Below are 24660 nucleotides of genomic sequence, written 5' to 3'. Positions count from 1 at the left end.
TACAATCAACAAAGGATCTAAAAAAAAATTAAAAAAATGAAGACTAAATATGATATAAACATTATTTGAAATCTAAGAGATTAAATCAAAAATAAAATTCAATTACAAAAACAAAAAGAAATTAAAAGAATAAAGACCAAATTGAAAAGAAAAAACAAATTAAATTACACTTATATATTTTGGCAAGAAGAAGAGAGAGAAAAGATGGAGTAGAAAAAAAAGAATTTGCTAGAGCTTAGCCGCCATGTACATGAACGACATCAATAGAAAAGGTACAACAAGATGTTTATAATGTTGCCTCAGAAAGAGGTGTTTAGACATTGGATGACGTTGTATACACTGTCTAAAGGTGTGAATTTTTAATGTTTGTCAATACATATTTATAATTTGTGAAATTTTATGTGCATTGATAGTTTTTTTGAATTGTGAAATTTATATGTTGATGTTATTTTTAATTGAGAATTTTAATGTGTTGACATGGTTTTTAAAATCTTAGTTTTAACGTGTTATACATTTTTAAACTGTGGAATTTTTTATGTTTATGGTAAAAATGTTTTCACATATAAAAAAAAAATATATGTGAATATAAAAAATATCATGATCTTTTTTTTTTATTGTCTTTATTTATGTACTCCTATAATTTTTGTGCAGTGCACCATTTCTTTTGTTGTGAGAAGATCTAGGTTGGGTTAACATGACGTCACATGGACCCAATAAACATGAGTGGCACCTTTTAGGACATGTTAGACAGGAGGCCAAAGCTCATTTTTCTCCATCCACACAAGTCTAATGCTCGTTTCAAAATCCTTCATAAATATTATTTGCTTAAAATCATAGAAAAAATATTTTATTAGTCACTTTTAATATTTGATATAATAGACTTATATTGAGTTCGTATTTTGAAGATTAACAAGGATTAATGCATCCTTTTGATTTGTTTAACAATATTCTTTTTAGTATAATATTCATCGATAACAAAATTAAGAATATTAAATCTTTTAGTCTAATATTCATCTATAACAAAAATCAAGGATGTTAACATTAATATCACTGGATCTTACTTCCAAATAGATCAATCCAAAATGAGTATTGCTTAGATATTTTAGGATTGGGATTCGAAAATCTCATTCAACAAATATTGCAAGGGAAATCCACGTATCATAGGACAAGTGAATCTCATTGAGGCTCTATTTATGAAACTTTCCAATGATTTATGTTGGGCTCATCGAGTCATTAACTAATATGACTTATATTGTGATTTGAAGGGGCTTACTCTAGATTTGTCAATTTACCAAGCAATTAGGAGTGATAAAATTGACCAAACCTTAGAAATGTTAGACTTGAAACAACGATTTCTCTTACCACAAATCTTTAAAGACTAATTACAATTTGTAATAACCATAATACTAGGTGACAAATATCATTTTTACAAGTTTAGATCTTTTCCCAAAAGAACCATATACATTATTCTTTTTTTCTAAGGTCACTATAACACCGACGACAAAATTAGTTAAAAAATATTTAATTAAAAATAGAATAAAAAAATATTCAAGTAAACTCAAGTTAACATGCTATATCCGTAATCTAGGTCATACATCCCTTTGGATTTAATAAGTTTTAATCAATAGAATTATTTTTCATTTAATTATACGATAATCATTAGTGTACAACCTTTTTTATCAAAACAAAATAAAAATAAAAAGATAGAATAGGCATTTAGGATTAAAATAACAAAAACAAACTTAATTTTTTAAAGTTAAACAACAAAAAGATTCATTTTTTAAAAGTTAAATAAGAAAAAAAATACCTTTAAATAACAAAGGATGAATTTTTGAAAAACCATTTAATAGACAAAAAATACATTAAAAAAACAAACAAACATAGCAAGGCACATGGGACTAGAATAACAAAAGTAGGCAGATTTTTTTAAAAGTTAAATAACAGAAAGATTTGTTTTTAAAGTTAAATAAAAAAAATAGACCTTTAAATAACAAATTATGAAATGTTTAATTTTTTTAGTTTAAGGACAAAAAAAACATTAAATAAGAAAAAGAAAAGGTAGGCTAGGTGCTTGGATCTATTAGCCAAGGCTCAACACATCTAGGACTCAACAAAAAAATGTCTAATCTTGTATATATTGGGATTCTTTTTTTTTTTTAAGAAAACTTGGCAGACAACACGTCGTTCACCTAGTATTTGTTTTAAAAAAATTATAGGCAACGTGTTGCCTGCAACTGAGATTCAGACAACTAGATGGTCATCGGAAAATCAAGTCAGGGGTCTTTTAGACTCGAAAATCTATTTTCGATAATTTTTTAACCCAAAATATACCAAAGACCTAAGTGAACCTCTTCATGCCTTCAAATAACTCAAGAATCAGTCTAAAAATAAAAAATTATCTTGAGACCCAAAAACTTCCTAATATCATATCTACTTTTCTAGACAATTTAAAGGTGAAAGAACATTCAGATGAAAATGTTGATACCAAGATTGACCATATTGATGGTCAAAATCGGTGTCAACCGAGATTTTCTTTTTATACCATCAGAATCTTGCAACTCTCTCTCTCTCTCTTATCAAACCAGGAACTAGAAAATAAAAAAATAAAATTTTGGACCAAAATTAAATTTTAAAAAATATAGGGATAAAAAATCTATCATCTGGAAAAGTAGAAGGACCGAAGTTAACTTTCAATCTTGCTTTTCATTAACAAATTGAAAGCAATTATCCTTCAATTTCCCCATAAAAGGATCAAATCGCTCAAAAAAAAGTTTTATGAATAAAATAAAAATAAAAATCATTATGCGAATCCACAATGAAATATGAGAGGAGTTAAAGTGCATTTTGCATAGTAGAACCCCCTCACGACTTTGTTAATGTTAGCTAGATCATTGACTTGAACTATATTGTGGGTTAAATTAATATTTTTTTCATGTAAAAAAATATTTTGGTGTTGCTAATGTTTTTTATAGTAATTTTTTTTTAAAACCATATAGAGATTAACCTGATATAACCTGATCAACTTGGTAAGGCCAAAAGCAACCTAAATGACCGGTAAAAATATAGTTTGACCCAAAATAAATATTTAAGATGAGATTTTTTATAAATAATGAGATGATAATATATTGAATCGATTCGGGTCAACCCATGTTAATTCACCAATCCACATGTCGGGTTATAAGACTATGATAACTTTATAGAAAGAAAATCAAAACAAATTAAGCTCAGTTTCCAATAAAACCAATTTTGAATGATAAAAATAAAAAAATCATTTTAAAAAAGACCAAAAAAATAACTTGCGTTGATTCGGATTAACTTGGCAAACATGGGACCCGGGTCACGAGACCGGGATAATCCAATAAAAAACAAATTGAAATAAATTATGACCCAATTTTTAATCAATCTAGCGTTGAAAGATAAAATTGAAAAAGTTTCAATTAAAAAAAAAACATAGAAAAAGACTCCAGTAAACCTGAGTTAACATATAAAACCAATGGTCGAGAATCATGAGACAGAAATAACATCATAGAAAGTAAAGTGAAATAAATAATAAAATGTAATTCTCAATCGGTCCAATGTTGAAGGATAAAATTAAAAAAAAATCAATTAGAAAAGATAAAAAAAACTCAAGTTAACCAAATTAACTCATTAAACCTGTAGTCTAGATCATGAAACTAGAATAATCTTATAAAAAATAAATTAAAATCAATTTTGAACTCAACTCCTCAATAAACTAAGAATGAAATTAAAATAAAAAATAAAAACAAATATTATTCCAAGTGAAGAGTGTTTTGTAGGGTGTTATGCAGGGAGAGATTTAGCAAAACCCCTTCTTTTTTCAGTTTTTTTTTTATATAATTAAAAAAATGCAGCTTTTCCCATATCATTTCTATCACCATGGCCATTCATTCATCCAAAAACGATTTTACTTTGATAAAATTCCCTTTTACTCGAACTTTCAACTGCTTTATGAAATTGAAAGTCTACAAAGATTTCAATTGCTTTCATAAATGTTTTTATAATCAATATTTTTTAAACTCAAATATTTCAAATGAATAATTTGGATTTCACAACTTTTTTGCAAATACGAAGAGCTTGGAAACTCATAAATCTTTTACACGAATCTTTTATTTTAAAAGAAACTCACAAATAAAATTGAGAATAAATTTATTACAAGTAACATGCCATTTAGCCGAGGTATTTTATTGTTTTTTTACTGCTCATTCACTGCTTGCCTTTTATTCTTGTCCTTTTAGTATTTTTTTTCTCTTTGTTTTTTTCTCATTATCATTTTTTTTTCAATAAGGTCCTTTCATAATTAGTTGGATTCAGATTTAGGCTTTACCCCCTCTTTTTTCATTATCATATTTTTTTTTTAATTAGATCCTTTTATAGTTGGTAGATTGAGATTTGGGCTTTGATATTTTGATTTAATTAGCTTTGCATGGAGTTTTCATGGTGTCAATAAAGATTGGGTTAAGATTGAGTTAATGCTTGATATGGTGAAAAATAATTTGAATTTTTTGTTTTCTAAATATTTGCAAATAATAGGACTAGAATTGAAATTGAAAAAAAAAAACATCCCTTTATATTTTAGAGAAGAAACCATGCATGTGAATCAACGGGGGGGGGGGGGGGGGGGGGGGGGGGGGGGGGGGGGGGGGGGGAAGAAATGAGGAAGAGAAATAGAAGAAGAAATGATAATTAAAGTCACACCAAACCTCCTTCTCAGACACGCACCACTTTGGAATGAAATCCTCGCCATGATACAGCTTAGTCCTTTATTCTATAACAACTCTTCAATTGAGTTTCAAATTTCATTCCACCCGAACCTAAGCCCTCTTTGTTCTTCATGATTCTCTAAATAACTCTTCAATTTAGTATGACTTTCATCCTGCTCGAGCTGAATGAAGACCTAACATGGGGGAGATTAGTTGGGAAAGGGAAAAAAAAGAGACAGCTAGCCAACCAAGTTAGTGTATTGTGATTGTGCACATGACTCGAGTTGTGAGTTTGACAATTAACCTGAATTAACTAAGACTGATCTAATTTGTCACCATTTCAATATTAAAAAAAAAGTATGTCACCCTGAGATTTTTTTAGAGCTAAACAACATTTTTATTAGTCGTCTGTATTACATTTAGACCCGTCAAATTGACAGGTTCATTTTGTAACAACTCCCACATTGTTTAATTTAAAGTAGAAGCTATGCAAGGAGTTGAGTTATGAGGTTTCAAGGTCGATCTGTTGGGTCGAGTTTAATAACATAATCAGAGCATCTCCAATGAGAAATGCTATGTTAAAGAGCCAAATTGATAAAATGGCTTTTTAAATAATATAAATATAGTTTTTTTGAAAGGAGCCAATTATATTTTAATATATTTTATGTTAAATTAATTTTAATATAATTATATAACTAATTTAGATATTTTTATATAATATAATTATGATGTTATTAATTATATAATTAATATGAGTAATTTATAAAAGTAAATATAAAATTAATAAAGTAATGTGAAAAGTTAAAAGATACAATTTTAAGTTAAATTTAAAATTTATTTATATGAATATTTTTAATTTTCAGTTTTATACATTACTGTTAAAATTTTAATTTTTTAAATATAGAAATTTTATAGTTCCCATACATGTGAATTAATAATAAGCATTGTCTCCTACTTGTTCTAACATTAATCTAATCATGCAACCATTATAATTTGATCATTTTTGGGAATTAGAAGATAATTGATATACTGGTTTAGTTGTATTTTCAACGAGACAAAATATAATTAACCTCAAATTAAAACAGATAATCAAAAATAAATTTAAGATATGTCACTCTATGTTTTTATCAATATCAACTACCATCATTACTTCTTTGTCAAAGATAACAACATAAATAAAAATTATCTTCCTTAACCCATATAAAAAATATAAAATAACAAAGAAATAAAAAATAATTACAAATAGCAAATTAACAACAAAATGTCTCAAGAATCAAGAGATGCAAAAGAAAAAATAGAAAAAATCTTTAAGCAAGTATACCTTTTGATTTCAGCTAATTAATATAACCGATGTTATTAATTAACTGAAGAACAATTGATTCTTGTTTTTCTAAATTAGAGAGAAGGGTGAGGCACAATGCAAGTTTTGAAATTTGCATATAAGTTTTCTTCCTTCTGTTCTGCTTTTAAAGAAAAAAATAGACGTTGGCCAACGGATACAAAATAAGACATTGGCCAACGGATATAAAACAAATTAGAAAAACGTTGGCCAACAGAGAAAGCGTATTTTCATTTACTTTTACCTTTTCAACAGAGAAATATAGAACTGACACTTCAAAATAAGAATAACTATTTTAGCTATTTATATGGCTAACCGGTTGAAATGATTAAAAGCAAAAATAAAATGTAAAAATATAATTTTTTTCATTTTACCTATTCTTTTAGCTGCTGCGTTAGAGATGCTCTCATAGGGTTTCCCACAGCCTACCCATATTTTTGTGCTCAGAAAAACCTCGCTTATTTTTTTTTTTTAAAAATCGATCAACATCGTTTATTATATATTTAGTCAGATCAGGTTTCATTTATTTCAACTTGATATTTTTTTACTACTTTCATGGTAATATTATTGCAGCATTTTATTTGTATACTAAAACCTATTTATGTAAACCTTGAAGGGTGTAGCTCAATTGATCAAATTCTAAGTTTGTTCCATGAAGATCACTAGTTCGAGTCTCACAAATCTTAGGGCCACTAGAGGCTTACATGATTGTTAATTTTAGAGCCCGTAAAATTAATCAAGATATACACAAGCTGACCCGAATATCTATGTAAAAAAAAACGAATATGTGTGTGTAAAGGACACGAAAATTCAAGAAGTAAAATACTTACCATCCTCGTTCTCAATCTTCTTCTCACCAATCCCTATGCGGCTAAGGTTGCTAACATGATTTATGTGCAAATTTATATGGCAGTGCAGGTAAAGTTATTAAAGTCGTCGCGAAGCTTGCAGGTGTGTCGGTTTAGTTTTTGGTTTTTTTGGCAGGCTAGAGACAGGGCGCTACTCAGACCAGAGGGATTCATTAATTAATTAATTAAAGGAGAAAAAGAAGTTACTGTGCCTCAAATTCGGAGCAATATTTATTGAAATAATGTTATTTTCAAAGTTAGTCATAACAACTTGGGTCAAGATATATATATATATATATATATATATATATATATATATATATATATATATATATATATATATATATTTTTATCATAATACAATGTTATTTTCAAATTGCTTGGAGGTGGATTAATTTTTTTTAGGTTTTGAGAACAGTTAAATTACTTAGACGTCACAAAAAAAAAGCCTCATGTAACATAGCTTTTATGTTATTTTTTTTGTTAAAGTTAAATTACTTAATTGCCCCTTGGTGAAAAATTAACAAAACTATCTTCCATTGTTTTGTTGGTCTTTTCATCATGTTTTTTTTTTTTTTGTTAATTTCAACTTAGAGGTATTTTTCTATTTCAATAATTGTTAGAAATTAAAATAAATTTGTTGGGGCATGCACAAGTGAGCACCTCTCACACCCTTCAAGCAACACGTATATGGTTATTCGGTCACTAAACGTTGTTTTTGCAGCAGCGCTTGAAAAGTCTCGGTGTTCCATACGTGATGGGGTGCACGTGCGTCAAATGCACCTCTAATTTGGCACCGAAAGCCATTTTTTCACCTTTTTCTCTTTCTCTTTCTAGAATTTTGAGCTAGCCCTTTAGTTTTTTTTCCTTGACATTTGGTCGTTGTCTTTTTTATTATTATTTTTATTTTGAATCATTTATAAAATTATATATTTTTTTAATTTCACCCCTCTTCCATTTTTTTTTGTCTTTCAAATTTGGTACCCCATTCTTCTGATTGCTATTTATTTTGTATGGGATAAATTTTAAATTTGCTATTTTTTTTTACAATTTCATCATCCTTTGGTTTTTTTTCGTGTCATTTTTTATCCTCATTATTTTAATTGCTATTTTTTTTTTTTACTTTGACAAAGTTTAAAAATTGATATTTTAGATTGGTTGAAAATGAAGCTTCTTGATTGAACTCGGGTCCAGGGTTTCACAGGTTGCGAGTTTTAGAGATTCGATCAAATTTAGATCGTTCGCCCGAGTTTGCTTGGTTTTTTTTTTATTTTCCTTTGTTTTCACCCTTCAACATTTATTCAATTAGAAACAAAGTTATGTTTTTTTTTACTTGCTTTCTGTAAAAAAATTTATTTGTCTTGAAAATAACCCCTGATTATCCTATGTCTTTTTATTTATCGTTCTTTATTGGGTTTTTTTTTTGCTAATTATTTAAATTGATTTTTTTTTCTGATTTCATCACTCAATATTTGATATGATTTTTTTAAAACATTTTACAAGACTAGAATTATTTTTCTATTTCATCCCCCTTTAATTTTTTAATCTTTTGAATTTAGTTCTCATTTTTTTATTGCTATTTATTTTAATTGAAATAATATATATATTCATCATCTTTAGTTTTTTTTTCCTATCAAATTTGATCCTCATTCTTTTTATTATAACTTTTTTTACTCTACCAAATTTTTTAAATTGATTTTTTTTCTTCGATTCCATCATCTAATATTAGATTGATTGGTAATTGATCTTCTTGATTGAGTTTGGATCTAGAATTTCACAGGCTATAGGTTATGAAGATTAGCCCAGATCTGGGAGGTTTATCCGAGTTTGCTTTGTTTTTTTTTTTTTTTTTTGTCTTTCTTTAAGCTCATGTTTTTAAAGTTTTGTTATTAAAAACTTATTCAATTAAAGATTGAGCTCCATTATTTTTATTTATCTGCTTTCTACAATATTTTTTTATTGATTTTGAAAATGATCTAGGTTTTCTCGGGTCTTTTTATTTGTTGTTCTTTATTGAATTTACCTTGGCTAATCAATATTAAATTGGTTGGGAATTGAATTTCTTGATTCATCTTGGGTCTAGGATTTAATGAATTGCAATTTTGAGAACTTTGGTAAGGTTTAGAAGGTTCGTCCAGGTTTACTTGATTCATTTTTTTTTAAATTGATGTTTTTTTAATTTTATCATTCAACATTTATATTATTAGCGATTAAGCTCTATTTTTTCTTTATTTTCCTTCTATACATTGTTTTTTGTGAATTTTCAAAATGACCTAGATTGTTTTTAGTTTTTTTATTTGTTAGATTTAATTTGAAAAAAATTTTAAGTTTATTTTTTTACAATTTCGTCCTTCAACATTGTATTAGTTGGGAATTAATTATTTTTGGTTATCTCATTCATATGATTTGGATCATAGAGTTTGGTTTGTTGAATGTTCTTTTTTTTAAAAAAAAAATTAATATTTTTTTCATCTTCATCATTCGATGCTATATTTATTTGGGATTTAACTTTGTTTTTTTTTTTTTGTTTTTTTTTCTTTCTATTTACCTATTCCAATTTCATTACATAGCTTGCATATTTGTTTTGCTAAGTCAGGTTAATCCAAGTCTTTTTTTTTTTTACTTTTATTCTTCCAATTTAATTGGCCGGAAACTTAATTCCATCACCTTTATTTTTTAACCGTTCTTTTGTTGCAAGTTCCCATGTCTATTTTTTTTTATGTTGGTCCATATATTAGTCTTTTTTTTCTTAGTCAGATATATAACCCGAGTCATATTTTTTTAAAAAAATTTTAAATCATGCTTGGGTCTCTTATCTAGTTAATTCACTATATAGCTCTCCTGCTCTTAGTTGACATAACAAAAGAACATTAGATAATTTTTTAGTATTGTCATTAATTCTGGTCCAATAGGTTAAATTTAAAACCACATGACTTGACTCTTTACTTAATTTAAGTTTCAAATTAAATCATGTGAGGAATTTTCCTAACATAATCCAATTAACCTAACATGCTTAAAAGCAACCCGGATGATCAGTAAAAACATGTAATGACTTAAAAAAAATCAAGTTGGCATATTTTTTATTAAATATTGAGACGATGACATATTAAATTAACCTGGGTTTTGTGGCTTAACCTGTCATTTTAATAATTCGAGTTATTGACTCCACTAAATTTAATACTTATTTTTTAAACTATTTTTATTTAATTATATGGTAACAAAAATAAACGAGCACAATCACCAACCTAATATCTAAATTTTTTTTGAGATCATAATAACTTTATAGAAAACAAATCAAACCAAAACAAATTATAAATTCTAATTTAAAATTAATTAAATATTAAAGAAAAAAATTAAAAAAAAACAATATAAAAAATTAAAAAACAAGACAAGGCGCGGGTCTCAGTGGCCGGGCCTTTCAAAAAAGCCCAAGTGCACCTTTTAAATAATTGGGAGCTTCTTCTCTACATGATGGTTTTTGGAAGGACGGAGAGGTTGGTGGGGCTAGCAGTGTTTAGAGCAATTGATTTTTTCTGCATACATGGAAGAATTATAATTATGTAAAAGAATCAAATTGTGAATGCGTATAGATGGCTGAAGTGATAAGGAGTTGTCTCAGGATTTGCCAGGTCCTGAGTTTTACTCCTACCCTCGCAGTGCTTGAGAATTTCCATCCATGAGACAAGGCATGTGCCGCTGCCTCAAATAATCAGTTACGGCTCTTGGGGCAAATGGGTTTGGCTTGTCCTGGTGTGGCAAGTCCCAAATAGTGGGGACTAGGTTGTGGTGGATTCAAAGGATTCCATAGATACCACATTTCTTTTAGACATCCAAAACTAAAGCTAAGCAAACTGTGGGAGCACCTACTGTTGTGGTTCACCAGAGAGCTCTCTAGGCTTATGCGGAACCTGGGCATTACGGTTCTTTATTTTTCTTATCATCTCTCTGTTTGCAGTCCTGTTGGGAGTCACTGCGTCTCCAGAGAAGATTATTGCTTGATCGAGAGGAAGGGATTGGCTGTCGTGGATTGCTCATGGGCATGTTTGGAGATGTACCATTTGTCAAGCTGCGATGTGCTTCTCCTTGCTTATGTCCGAAAATTCATTCCCTAAAAATCATGTCAGGTGGAAGAATCTGATTTCATGGGCACTATTATCAGTTGTATCACAAATGATTATACATCTTTTTATTGTTTATATTTTATATATTCACTTCTTGACAATGGTGCATCTATTTATCTTGAATACATCATTTGTCCTTAACCAAAAAAAATTTCTTACTAGGAATTTCTCTATGAAATTGAAGAAAAATTGTTTTAAATTGCAGTACCATGGCTGGTTGCAGCAAATCCAGTAAATTATGGTCGACCTCGTCAGCTATCCTGTGCAGAGGCATTATGCTTTAATAATATGGTACAACTTTCCTCTGAAACTCTATATGGAATTCATTTCTATGCTACTATTTTTGTTTAACTCTTTTTGGTTCTTATATTTATGCATTACCCTTATAATCTGTTTTAACAAAATTTATTGAATGGGTATTGTTTGGTTATGAACAGTTTCAATTATTGGACTCCTGTAAATGCAATTTTACACGGGCTTTTGTTTGATAGTTCTTGTTGTCATTGCAAGATCAGACATTAAACTTACAATATCTCAACCATGATTTGAGTTTAGAATTGCTTGAGGAGGCTCAAATCTCAACCATGTGTCATCCACAATGCAAGTCACCCTTTTAATTTTTTTTGAACCTAATGTACTTTTCAATATGTGATTGGTCTACACTTATTCCATCTGTGCATATTACTGGTCAACCTCAAAACTCATTCATTGGTGAAACCTCCCCTTTTCTAGATAAATACCCACTAATTCCTCAATTGGATGTATTGTTAGTTCATTTCATCCAAAAGACAAATTTTCTAATAAATCCACTCAGACAATCATAAACTCTCAACGCAACCAGTAATACCAATCATTGATGCACTAGAAGAAAAAAAAGTCTCCATCAATATATTTGTCATTTTGTTTCTATATAGGAATTTTTATGTTATTGAAGATTTCAGTCTATTTCTATTTTGTATTAAAGTTTATGGTTTTTCTGTATACCTATATAAGCACACATATCATGTATTCTCCATTTTGCTGAATGAAATGTCTTTGCTCTTGTGGCTTTAAGAGCATAGTTTCTCGGGGATTGAAGAAGCGCCACTTGTGGTTTCAAAGGTTTAGCCTAGTGAATTCTAGGTCTCAATCCTTTTAATCTATTCTACATCAATTGATATTGGTCCAACATCTGTTGGTATCACAGTTTGACTTGATTTGAATCCTAAACAACCATAAAAAGAAGAAGCCCATAAAGCATAATTCCTTGTTCTAAGTTTATGGGTCAAGGTTTAAGATGTTGTTTAGTGTTTGAATTGAGGTTAAGCTATGATATTAATTGATGCAGCACCAATATCAATTGATGTAAAACCGGCAAAAGGAGTTAAGAGAAAGGATAGAGAACCTAGAATCTACTAGGCTTTGCCCTTGAAATCTTCATGGGCTGCTTCTTGAATCCACAAGAACAAAGAAATTTCAAGACTTGAATTTCATTTATCAAAATGGCTGTTCAAAATACATGATGTGCTTATATAGGCCAACCCAAAACTAAATTATAATGCGGAACAGGAATCCATGATGATAAAGGAAGAAAACTCCTATCTGAATATTAAACTCCTAGTTATTACTAGCTACAAAGCAGAGAATAGACTAAATTCTAAAAGAACAAAAAACTCCTATTTAGTAACACATTTATGAACTTCAATAAAATGACAGATAAATTGATTGCCTTTTCTTTTCACCATATTGCATAACATCACGGACAAGTATAAATCTGTTATCCTCACTGCTTGGTTAGTTTTCCATTCTACCCCATACACCACTTTTCATTCTTACTTGCACGAACTTTAAGCTCCCCAAGTATTCCCTAGTCCCATTCTCTCTATTCCATTAATTGTACGTGACAGTGTCTCCTCATTTTTACTATCCACAACATCAAATGGTAAAATGATTTGATTCTTGAGACTTACTTAATGCATTTTGAGAGGAGGAAACAATTTAGTAAAGCTTATGGTTTATTTTTGAGAGTTATGGATTGGATCTTTTGTTGTTAGCTAGGATTGATGTTGGTGCATTGCACCACCCCAAATGCCTGTGCATGTACACTCATTTGCTGTAAGAATAGCACAAACTTCTCCTCCAGAATGGCATTAATTCTTGATACAATCTAAAAAGGCCTTGTTGATTTCTGTTTCCTGTTTCTCTCTCAAAATTTATGTTGGAAATTGAGAGCTGAAAACAATAGTTTTTTTTTACAGTGTTCACAAGAATGTATTGTTTTTTTTTTTGTTTTTGTTTTTTTTTATGATGGGGATATAATGGAATTATTTTGAAAACTAAATAATAATAATAAAAAAAAATTCAAAACACAGCAACTGTTTTGGACAAAAAGTCAGCCAAACAGCAAACAGGTTTTCTAGTGCAGGGAATGTTTTGCTGTTTTCAAATCAGAAAACAGTTTCTTAAAACAGGAATCAAACAAATCCTTAACATTCAATTTGCTTGTTTGAAATATGTTTTAACTTCCTGCCGCTCTACAGATAGCCTAAAGATTGTTAAACTCCATCAGGAACCGCAAGGGTAAAAAACATAACGTGTTTTAAACTGCAATATGCATTAGAATGATGAAGATTGATTGGAGCCTTTATGGTGGTTAATGTGGTTGTAGGTTCCAACTCCTTGAAGTAGTGTTTAATTTTCTACCTGCTCTTTAAAAAACATGGAAAACATGTGTAGAATTCTTGTAATGGCTCATAAATTTACTTCCGAAGAAAAGTTAGAATATCCTTCTGTTGAGTCTCAAATCCCTGCTAGCATGGAATACCTGGTGATTCTGTAGCCAATTTGTTTTGAGAAAGAAAGGATTTTTTCTGGATGTCCAATTGAATAGTATAGTTGTTGTTGTAAGCTGCTGCGAAGACATAAACATTTCCTTTTAGAGTGCAACCATTTCATACTTGAACTTAATGAAGATAATCCTACAAATGGTGTGACATGTACACATTTTTGTTTAATGAAACACACGAAGGATGCAGTTACAGCGAAATGTTCGAACTGATGTTTTAATTGGTCATAATCTTTACTGATATTCATACTTCACATTGTTTCAACTTCCTGGTGCAGGGAACTTCTAAAAGCATACTCAGAATGTGGAAACAGTGCTGAAATCATTTCTGTCCAAAATGCTTGGCTTTCTCAACAAAACCAGGTTCCAAAGGCTGTGTCTGACGCTAAAGGTAATTTATGCGTGTTGCCAAGAAAATCTCTTTTCACATTATAAAAGCTACTGCAATAGATTTTGTTTTCTTGAAATGAAGCAAACACATTTCTAATGTAGTTTTATTGTCACCAGTAAAAGCAGTGTGGTGTTTTTATCTGAAGTATATATCCTGCAAAATTGGGATAATGGATCTACTGTTATGGACCTTGTGAGTCAGTCAGCAATTTAACAGTAATTCAGTTTTATTTATACTATCAATTTGTCCTTTCTATGCCAATAAAAGTTTTGTCTTAAATTTTCCTATGTTTGCTTGACTAGTAACTCAAATTATATCACTTTGTAGAGGCTGGGTTGTAACACTGACCTCTGATTACATTTTCGAAGCACCTGTCTGCCCTAAACTAATCCCTGATACCTTCCCAATCAGTTGCTCTATTACTGTTTTGCTTCAATGCCATTAGCCATTGGCAACATAAGATCAAATATTTCTCTCTTGCAACTTATAATCAGCTTAAGTAGAACGCAAAACATTCATTCATTGATCTGAACCATTAACTAATCTAATTCATTACTTTCACTTAATGTTCAAGACTTTTACTTCTGGTCTTGCATTTTGTGAAACCAGTTTAAATCCTTCTTTTGCTTCTTTGTGAATTCTCTTTGATTTACTTAGAAACAAATTATCATTATTTACTCAATGTTGGGCCCAAAACACCACGTGACCATATATTTAGTGAAGTACCTTGCTGCTGGAACTCCTTTTTTAACGTAGGCAAGGGATGGTTGCAAGTAATGCAAGCCTAACGTGTTCTTCTCAAAATATTCTAAATTTTAGAATACATTATGTGATCAAGTTTAATGTATGTGCTCCTTAGCTTCCATGAACCCCTTTGCGTGTTTTCCAATGGACCCAGCTTGTGTTATTATTTTTTACCAGGTAGGCTATATTCCTGTGGTCGTTTTCATTAATGTGAATCTTGATGCTTGGAATCTGGATGAGGAAAATATATTTATTTTTCTCAGGATATTGAGTATAGCATGCAAAATAAGATCTCACTCTGACCCTATAATATCTGTTTATGCTGCCACAGGAGGTGAAATAAGTGAAAATGAAGGCACTTCTGATGATTCCCAAGATGGGTTTCCACCACTAGAAAGGAATATGAATCATTTGAACTTTCAGGAAAGTGAGGATGAAAGCGAGTAGAGTAGATAGAGCCATACTTAAAAATCGATGAGACAACAACAATATGAACTTGAACCATGGTGGCGAAAATGGAGCAATATACAAGAAGGCCTGTGGTGTCTCGAAATTGCAGTTTCAAGATGGTCTCGTGTTTGGCAGATGGCATCCACTCTCAACATGTATCTATATTCTGTAGGATTATAAGATGACCTTTTCTCTTTGAGTGTCCTCTTTTCTGTCTGAGATGTAATGGTGAGTTACAGAAGAGAACTAATGGATAGGTTTTTGATCGTGGGAACTCATGTTTCATGACGAAATGCAGCTATTTTAATTGTTACCAGGTGCTAAAGGCATGCAACTGTGTTCCCAAGTATGCGGGGCAGCTCCAATCATAATGTCCTCTGTCTCTTTAGATACTCACAGCACATCTCAGAAATCGCTCTCCAGGAGACGGCTTAATATGATGGACATTCCCGGGATTCTTACTCGTGGCCAGACTCGCACAGACGGAAGATGGCTTAAGACTGAGTTTATTTGGATCTATTTTATTATTTTATTTTATTTATTTGAGTTATTTATGTTAGATTATTTTGATTAATGAGTTGAAACAGATAATCGAATATTTTAGAATTATACTATTTATATATTTTTTTTCTATTTTGTGAGATAGTTTTTGATGAATTGAATATAAATTGTCCCATGTTTTTTTCAATCTCCGTTCATTTCTTTTCTGGTTTTTTTTTTCTTACTTTTAATTCTTAGCTTCTTTCTCATAAGGTTTCTTTCTTTCTTATTTTTTTTTTGTTCATTCCTCCTCATCACTTGCATGCATGGCTGTTCTCGAGTTCTTACATGTTCTTCCACCACATATACACAAAGAAACCAGAAACAGTTGTCTTTGGTTGTGTTTTCTCAGGTGAGTTCGTACGGACGAGACTGAAAGAGAGTCAGAATCCAAGACCTTTAAGAAGAGGGTGGCATCATTAAATTATTATCAAGTGTTGTTTTATTCTTTGGACCTAATATTCAAGTCAAGCATCCTTCAAAATTGACTTTGCAAAACACTATTTTTTAGGATCTGGGGCTCGTGGATGATCTTCGGCTTATACTTCTGTGGGTTTCTACCATAACTCATCGCTGAATATTGTGAAAAAAATCAGCAAGGAGAACTTGATTGCGTATAATCGCATCATTTTACAGTTTTTGTTAATGAAAAATTATCATGAATATCATTAACAATCCAAGTATTAATTATTATTATTATTATTATTAACCTTGAGGGGTGTAACTTAACTGATCAGATTCTTGATTGCTTTTTAGAGGTCATCAATTTGAGTCCTACATATCTCAGGACCACTGGAGACTTACATGGTCGTGAACTTTAGGGCCAGTGGGATTATTTGAGGTATGCATAAGCTGGCCGGATATCCAAGTTAATAAAATAAATTATTATTATTATTATTATTATTATTATTAAAATCTTTCACTTCTTGGATATACAATAATATTATTTTTTAAAATGATTTTTTAGTTAAAAATATATTAAAATAATAATTTTATAGTTTTCTGTTAATTATTGGTTGAGTGAATTTAGTAAATTTTTAGTTTCTGGCTTTGAAATTATGTTAAATTTACTGATATGATGGCCTTTAATTTTTGAAAAATTGTAGTTGTGAGATTTTGTTAAAGTTGCCAAATGTATGTTGACTTTTGTATTTTATTCAGGATTTTGAGGGCAATTCTAGTTGGAAATCATGTCTTCACCGTATCCAGTTTTTTCTTAAAAAATTATTAAAATAATAATTTTTTTTTATAGCAGATAAAGTAATTTAAAATTAAAAAAATACTGGTTGAAGGCAATTCCGGGCAGATCTTTCTCACTCTTTTAATAAGGGAAATGCCAATTCGCCAGCCACATCACACACCCTCTTAGCACTTCCCGTAACTGACCATGAGCACCGCTCGTGAGACAAAAAAGAATCCCCTGCTCATTAGGGGCAAGTCCGGTATTTGACCAGCAAAATCGACGCCACTATTTCAAGTACCAAACGCACTCCTTCTCTATTATTTCTCGATAAGAAAACCAAAACCCTAAATTACCTTCTCTCTCTCCAACGAAGAAGGCAAAGAAAAAAAAAGAACTGATCTTTTTCTCTGCTTTACATTTTAGAGTTTTTGTAAATTTGTTTCTTTCTCTTTTTTCATGTTTTAGTTTTCTGCCTTTTGTTTTGGTCTTTCTGTTTCAGGAGAACAAACTGAATCGCTGATAATTGCCGTCTCTTTGTTGGGTTTTGTAATCTCTAATGGTGGCTTTTGTGCTCTGAAATTTAGGGTCTTACATATCCGTTTCTATTGCGAGTGCAGCCAAGAAATTATTTCTGTAAGTTGTCTCTCATTTTCTTCTTCTTGTTTTGGCTTATATAATTTGTATGCACTTGTTCTTTTTATTCTATTTAGAAATTTACACATTGTGAAATTTGTAAATTTTTGTGATGCAGTGAATTTTTTTTTGTGTGAGGGTTTCCTTTGTTTTGGGATTTTTTTGGAAGATGGGTTCTGGATGATGAGAGCATTTGGTTTCTGAAATGACTTTTTTAACGTGCTTTTTTTGTTCTGAATTTTTTGGTTTGTGTTGTTGAATCTAGGTTTTCGGCTAATTATTGGTTGAGTGAATTTGGTAAATTTTTAGTTTCTGGCTTTGAAATTGTGTTAAATTTACTGATATGATGGCCTTTTATTTTTGAAAAATTGTAGTAAAGTTGTGAGATTTTGTTCAAGTTGCAAAATGTATGTTGACTTTTGTATTTTATTCAGGATTTTGAGGGCAATTCTAGTTGGAAATCATGTCTTCACCATATCCAGTTCTTGGAACAAAACCCATAGACCAGTGGAAGGTTACTGAGTTAAAAGAAGAGCTTAAAAGGCGGAGATTGAAAACCAATGGTTTGAAGGATGATTTGATTAGACGGTTGGATGACGCACTTCGTGTTGAGATGGAAAATGATGAAGCACTTCGCACTGAGAGGGAAAGTGAGGAAGCACTACGCAGCGAGCAGGAAAATGCTGCGAAGGTTGTGGTGGATGTGGATAATGGTGTTCATTTAGAGAACCCACCTATAGTAGGGGTGAAAATGGAAGAGGCAGTAGCAGTTGTTGCTGAGATGGTTAAAGATGTCGTGGATGATGCCGCTAATAGAGATGAGAAGGTGGATAATGTTATGATTCAGGTTGGCACCAATGAGAGTGTGAAAGCCATGGGTACAGGAGAACTTCAAGAAGAGGTCCAAATGGGTGGTAGTGATTCTTCTAGTACAGATGAGGATCTCAATGTTCATGCAACTACTGTGGAGACCAGTATTACTGTTACTGAGAGTGTGGTGTCAGAAGTAGCATTGAGTGTGAAAGCCACGGGTACAGGAGAACTTCAAGAAGAGTTCCAAATGGTTGGTATTGATTCTTCTAGTTCAGATGAGGATCTCAATGTTCATGCAACTACTGTGGAGACCAGTATTACTGTTACTGAGAGTGTGGTGCCAGAAGTAGCATTGAGTGGGCAAGATGTGCAAAATTCTGGAACACAGGAGGCAAATGAGAACTCAAATATCCAGCTGGAGAATGAGGGTTTAAAGCCCCAGCTGGAGAATGAGAATTTGAAGCCTCCAGACGAGGATGCCACGCTTGACTCTTCTGCTCCAGACAACCAGGTATCTGAGGTCAGCCCTAGTTTAGGGTTTCAAGTAAAATCTGATTCTATTTCTACTGATTCTGTATCAATTAATGAAAAGATTGAACTAAAGGATAATATAATTGCTGATAATGTCAAATTAGAACTAGATAATGTTAAGCCAGAGATGGTGGAACCATCATTCAGTAATGTTGTCCCAGTTGGTGGTGAATCACATCCGATGGATGTTGAAGAGCCACAAGAGAAGAAGGAATCTGTTGAAGAGAAAGATGACAGCAGTGGTACAAATGCATATATGAGAAAGAATAATGATAGTGTTGATGTGGGGTACTCGGAAAAGTTGAATTTAGACAGGAGTTCTGGTGATGACTCCATGGAGGAAGATGTTTTAGAAAGTAAGCAAATTGATTCAAAGTATAATTCTGATGAAGTGGGTGATGTGAGTGAAAAGAAAAATGAAGGGCCTGTTGTGAAGGAGGAAAATCTTGTTGGTGTTGCTGGGAAGGACTTATCTACTGATCAAAAGGAGGTCCATGTTGAGAATAAGATTCATCCAGTTGTGCCTGTGGAGAAAAGAAAATTTAACGGTAAGATTTGTTCTTTATAAATTTTTTTTTTGACTGTCATATGTTCTGGACTTGACTGATGCTCCTTTACATGGTATTGCCACCTGGGTTTTGTGATTATGATGTATTTACGCCTTTCAATTTCAATAGTTATTAATGACCAGATGTGATTCAGAGGTCTGGTTATTTTACTTGCATATAGGCTGCTTCCATGTATTAGTGTCTTTATCAATAGTTTCCTTTAAAAGACCATGTAGTTTGATAAATATTTGCATGAGTGATCTAATTTTGGAAGTAGGAAATAATCGAGATTTTATGCTTTCAATGTTATGTAATATTGCTCATTGCAATTAAGTAGATGATTTGAAATTTTCCTTACTTAGTGAAATGGATTAGGCATGCTGTCTCCAGAGTGTATGTGGAAATAAGGAAAATGTGGTTCCCTGAGATCCTTGTCACCACATAATTTTTTTGATTATGTCCAAGACATGCGAAACTGTAATGATTTGGGTTTGCCTGTAAGACAAGCCCAAATGAAGTTGTGAATTCATGTCTGTAATTTCATGACTATCTATTCTTTTTCAGCTCACAGCCACAAACAAATTCTCTTCCTTAAAACTATTGTGATAAGTTATACAACTCTTTTTTTTTCTTTTTTTAGTTCAATTTTTTTTATTTGATCTTTTTGTATCCATTTTAGATCTTCAAAAATCTTTAGTCTCCACATCTGAAGTTGCTTCCGAATTGAAAAATAAACAGAAAAAAAAGGAAATTGTGAATGGATAAAAACAGCCTGCAGTTTCTCTGGTTTTCTTTACCAGTTATGTAAGTCTGGAGGAACTGGTTTTACAAGACCTTTTGGAAGCATTAACATCTGGTTTCACTAGTGCTTCTTTGAACTTATCCCCAGGCCTTGTGAAAGTTATATGTTGAGGAAGCCCTCAGATAAGTGTAGGATTTGTAGGTTCTAGTTTACACTTTCAATTTAGTATTGTTTAAGCAATGTGGAAAAAATGATCCAAGTTTGGATGCTCTTCTAGGCCTCTGCTTTAGCTGAAGTACCTTGGCTTTTTTAAATACATGAGAATTGAATATGGTGTGTGCGTGCCTTTTAGTTTTGGTTTTCATATTTGCATGCAATGTCTTTGGTGAGCTTGAAGGTCTGATGCTAATATTATATACCTAAAGTTTGTTTTAGGATCAAGTTTGTCACAGTTGAAGGCATATTTGTATGAGTTAAATATTTCAGCTGATGGTTATTGGAAAATGTCTTTTAATAGGAATCTAAATTAGCGTCTCTGCCTCAAATTCTTTTTGCTGGCTGTATGTTCTCCTGTTTCTAGTTTTGAAGTTTAGGTTATTTAGGTATCAATGTAACCTTGTGTTTTTATATGGTTTTATACTTTTACTGAAGTACCTTTGTGGACAAAGGCCGGGTGTATCAATAGGAACCTGCTTAAATTACAAGGAAGTGCAACTCTCACAGAGATGACAGTTGTCTTTCTTCATGAAGCTTCTGCTTTTGTTGGCCATTGGCATGTCTACTTGATTTATTACATCACATTGCCTTGACTGCGTTGATTTTATATTTGTTGAGTGATTTTATGCCTTTCATCAGATCTTCTGAAAGTTGTGTTTTGGAAAATAAGTGTGGCTATTTGGTTCTGTATGATTACTGCCTCTTGAGCAGTTGTGCTTGCAAATCTGTTCTCGACTCATCTTCCCTTTCTGCAGTAAGTTATAGTTCATGAGTAAGCATGATAACTCAGTTTCTCAATATATTTCATTTGAGTTTTTTATAGATCAAGAAATTGTTGGAAACTCGGAACCTTTGAAGCGGCAACGCAGATGGAATTCTGAGAACATCAAGGTTCCTGAACAGCAAAGCTCAAATTTGACACCCACCACCACACCTAAGGATGGGTTTCAGCCTGCTCCTTTGAGACGCAACTTCTCCCGTTCTGAATCCTCTGTTAGTGAGGAGGCACCCAAGGAACGTGTTGGTGAGTTAATTTTCTCTTAGTTGGAATATAAGTGTTTCCAGGGACAATTCGTTTAACATCTGACACATTTTGTTCTATCATTGTTATCTGGCAGTTCCACCATCACAAAAACCTTTGACCAATTCTCTCAGAATTGATCGTTTTCTGCGTCCTTTTACTCTGAAAGCTGTCCAAGAACTCCTGGGCAAAACTGGGACTGTCACAAGTTTTTGGATGGATCATATCAAAACCCATTGCTATGTTACGGTAAGACATGTCTCTGTGTCTCTCTCTCTCTCCTTATCTGGACTGGAAATGTTTAAATGTGGAAAACTCTTTCTTTGGGACAACAGCATACATGTATTGTCTTCTTATTTTTTTAGTAGGTCTCAGCACTACTTGGTATCTACCAGGTATCTGAACACTTTTGTTTGTGCAGTATTCATCTGTGGAAGAAGCCACGGAGACACGGAATGCTGTTTATAACCTACAATGGCCGCCAAATGGTGGACGCCTTTTAGTGGCCGAGTTTGTTGATCCTCAGGAAGTGAAAATGCGGGTGGATGCTCCTCCTCAGTCTCCATCTACACCTGTCACTCCTAGTGCTGCTGCACCTGCTCCTCCCACCCTGCAGCCACAACCCTCTCCTCGTCAACAGGTTTCTAGGCAGCAACTTCCACCCCCACCTTCCCTTCCACCTCCTCCACCACTCTCTAACCCACCCCATGCCAGGGAACGAGTTGATCTTCCTCCACCACCTCCACTTCCTGAGAAGCATGACCCACCCATTGTCACTCTGGATGACCTCTTCCGGAAAACCAAAACAGCTCCTCGAATCTACTACTTACCGTTATTGGAAGAGCAAGTTGCAGCAAAACTTGCAGAACGTGGAAAAAACACCAAGCAATAGGGACTGGGCTATTATTTACATCCCTGGCTGCTCGTAGGATCATGTTAGATAATGGTAAGATAGTATCACATAATTGCCTCTTTGCAGGTCTGCAGGTGTTGCTTGTAGGAAGGAATTGTCCAGCCAAGCAGAGGGTTGTGGTTCGGTGCTGGATTTGGTTTTCTGGAAGGCTGCTTGATGTTAAAGCTTAAGCTTTGTTTTCTTCTTTTTTAGCATTAGAAACTTTTGAATTGAGAGCGCTCTATATGAGTGGAATGATCTTCATGTGGACATATCTTGTTTTTCTTCTGAACAAGAAACTTTCCCTATCGTAAATTGGTTGGATCTACATTCCTTGCATCTATACTCTACTCTCTATCCGGTTCATTATGTAGGATTCTGAAGTTTTTTCTGTGTAAATGGTATGCATGTTTGGGAGAGATGTATTATGTAATACCATGCCAGTTGGTTAGGGTAGCAGGTTGGTTCCCAGAAATGTGTTGTGGATGCATATAAAATTAGGGAGATCAATAGCTAGAGTAGTGTTGTTTAAATGTCTCCAGTGAATACCCATTTGCAAATAATAAGTCTATAATCTGTGATCGCATCTTTAGCATCGAAGGTGTTAGTTTCATCGTTCATGGTCTTCTAGGCATATTTCAGTGCAATATAGCAGTTACGAGCACAGCACATTGCAGCAATATTTCAGTGCTGGATGCTTCCCATCTGGTAACGCCTTACTCTGGAGCGCTGATATACGGCTAGTTAACAAAAACTCTATGTCTCATCGCAAAAACCATGTAGCAATCATTGTCCACGCACTTGTTGCTACAGAGGCCTATGAGTTGAGTTGGGGGTGGGTAAAAAAAGCCAGAAAAACTAATTAAACTAAGAAAGATATATAAAAAAAATAAATTAACCAATTAGAAAACTTAATTTTGTTGATCTAGTTTTTGGTTTTGATTCTAAAGCTTGAAATTGATTGGATTGAATCAGATCAGTTATTTTTTTTTAAAATGGTTTTTTCCTTAGAAATGTGTTGGAATAATTTTTTTTATTTTTAAAAAATTATTTTTGATATTAATATATTGAAATGATTTAAAAACATTAAAAAAAATTAATTAAAAAAAAAACAATTCAAATTTTAACAAAAAAAAGTTTAATCATAATACCAAACCAAACCGACACTTAATTTCTTTTCCTTCCGCAATCACCCTTCTCTCCCTCTTTATCTCTACAGTTTGCTCACTTTTCTCTCAAAATCTCTTGCAGTCCTCTCTCACTCGCTCTCTTCCCTCTTCGATCTCTTTAGCTTTTTAGATGGTGTTTGATAACATGGTTAAAATTATATTTTTAAAAATTTAAAAATTATTTTTATTTAAAATTAAATTTTTTACATTTTTATATCGTTTTGATATATTAATATAAAAAATAATTTATTTTTTTAAAAAATATTATTTTAATATATTTTTAAAAATAACAGCAACTCTTGTAAAAACATCCTATTAGTTTGGTGACGTTGGAGATGGGAAAACATTGAATACTCTTGCTTCTCAGATTGCCATTTTCTATCTCAAGTCATTTACCGACAAGTCAAATAGGTAGTCTCTTGTAGAAAATCCTAGTGCGGTTCATGGTAAACGTTTCGACCTTATATTTTTTTTTGTGTTTTAAAAATATTTTATTTTTTTTATTTGAAATTAATATATTTTTTTAATATTTTTAGATTATTTTAATATGTTAATATAAAAAATAATTTTTTAAAAAATAAAAAAAATATTATTTTAATATATTTTTAAATAAAAAATATTTTAAAAAGCCATCAGAATTACACTATTAATTCTATAATGCACAAGATTTATCACTATTGTTTTTATTAGGACCACAATATCATGGATAATTAATAAAATACAAATAAAGCTGGCACTGCATATACAGAGCATTATACTCGTACTAATCTCATCAAGGTGTATAAAAACCAAATCCAATAAATAAAGAATTTATACAAAAAAATTAGAAAGATGTTCAAATCATCCTTCCTGTCTTCTCCTCATGCACTGCGTACTTAATTTTATTACCTTGACTATTATTATCTTCTATTTATAAAATATAATTTAATTTGAA

General features: G+C 31.8%; 2 protein-coding genes across 3 annotated transcripts; both read left to right on the top strand.

Moving 5' to 3' along the window:
• The first annotated feature begins 10388 nt into the window (after nucleotides 1–10388).
• Nucleotides 10389–16126, top strand: LOC18100964 (uncharacterized). The gene is given in 6 exon segments (XM_052454383.1): nucleotides 10389–10952; nucleotides 10955–10999; nucleotides 11235–11301; nucleotides 11303–11320; nucleotides 14132–14244; nucleotides 15320–16126. Coding segments are annotated over 6 exon segments (504 nt in total). The 5' UTR covers nucleotides 10389–10807; the 3' UTR covers nucleotides 15436–16126.
• Nucleotides 16127–17475: 1349 nt separating this feature from the next.
• On the top strand, nucleotides 17476–22896 carry LOC7456930 (uncharacterized). Of its 2 annotated transcripts, XM_052454438.1 has the most exons (6): nucleotides 17476–17794; nucleotides 18229–18695; nucleotides 18849–19686; nucleotides 21468–21668; nucleotides 21763–21914; nucleotides 22087–22896. In XM_052454438.1, the coding sequence occupies exons 2-6, from the start codon at nucleotides 18258–18260 to the stop codon at nucleotides 22555–22557; spliced, it is 2100 nt and encodes a 699-aa protein (XP_052310398.1). In that variant the 5' UTR covers nucleotides 17476–17794; nucleotides 18229–18257; the 3' UTR covers nucleotides 22558–22896. The 2 variants fall into 2 exon arrangements, with proteins under 2 accessions (XP_052310398.1, XP_024461014.2); XM_024605246.2 differs by having other exon boundaries at nucleotides 18229–19686.
• The last annotated feature ends 1764 nt before the right edge of the window (nucleotides 22897–24660 follow it).

Source organism: Populus trichocarpa, chromosome 7 (genome assembly GCF_000002775.5).
Source record: "Populus trichocarpa isolate Nisqually-1 chromosome 7, P.trichocarpa_v4.1, whole genome shotgun sequence".
NCBI lineage: Eukaryota > Viridiplantae > Streptophyta > Magnoliopsida > Malpighiales > Salicaceae > Populus > Populus trichocarpa.
The sequence above is the reverse complement of the archived record's forward strand: the minus strand, read 5'-3'. Positions and strand labels throughout refer to the sequence as shown.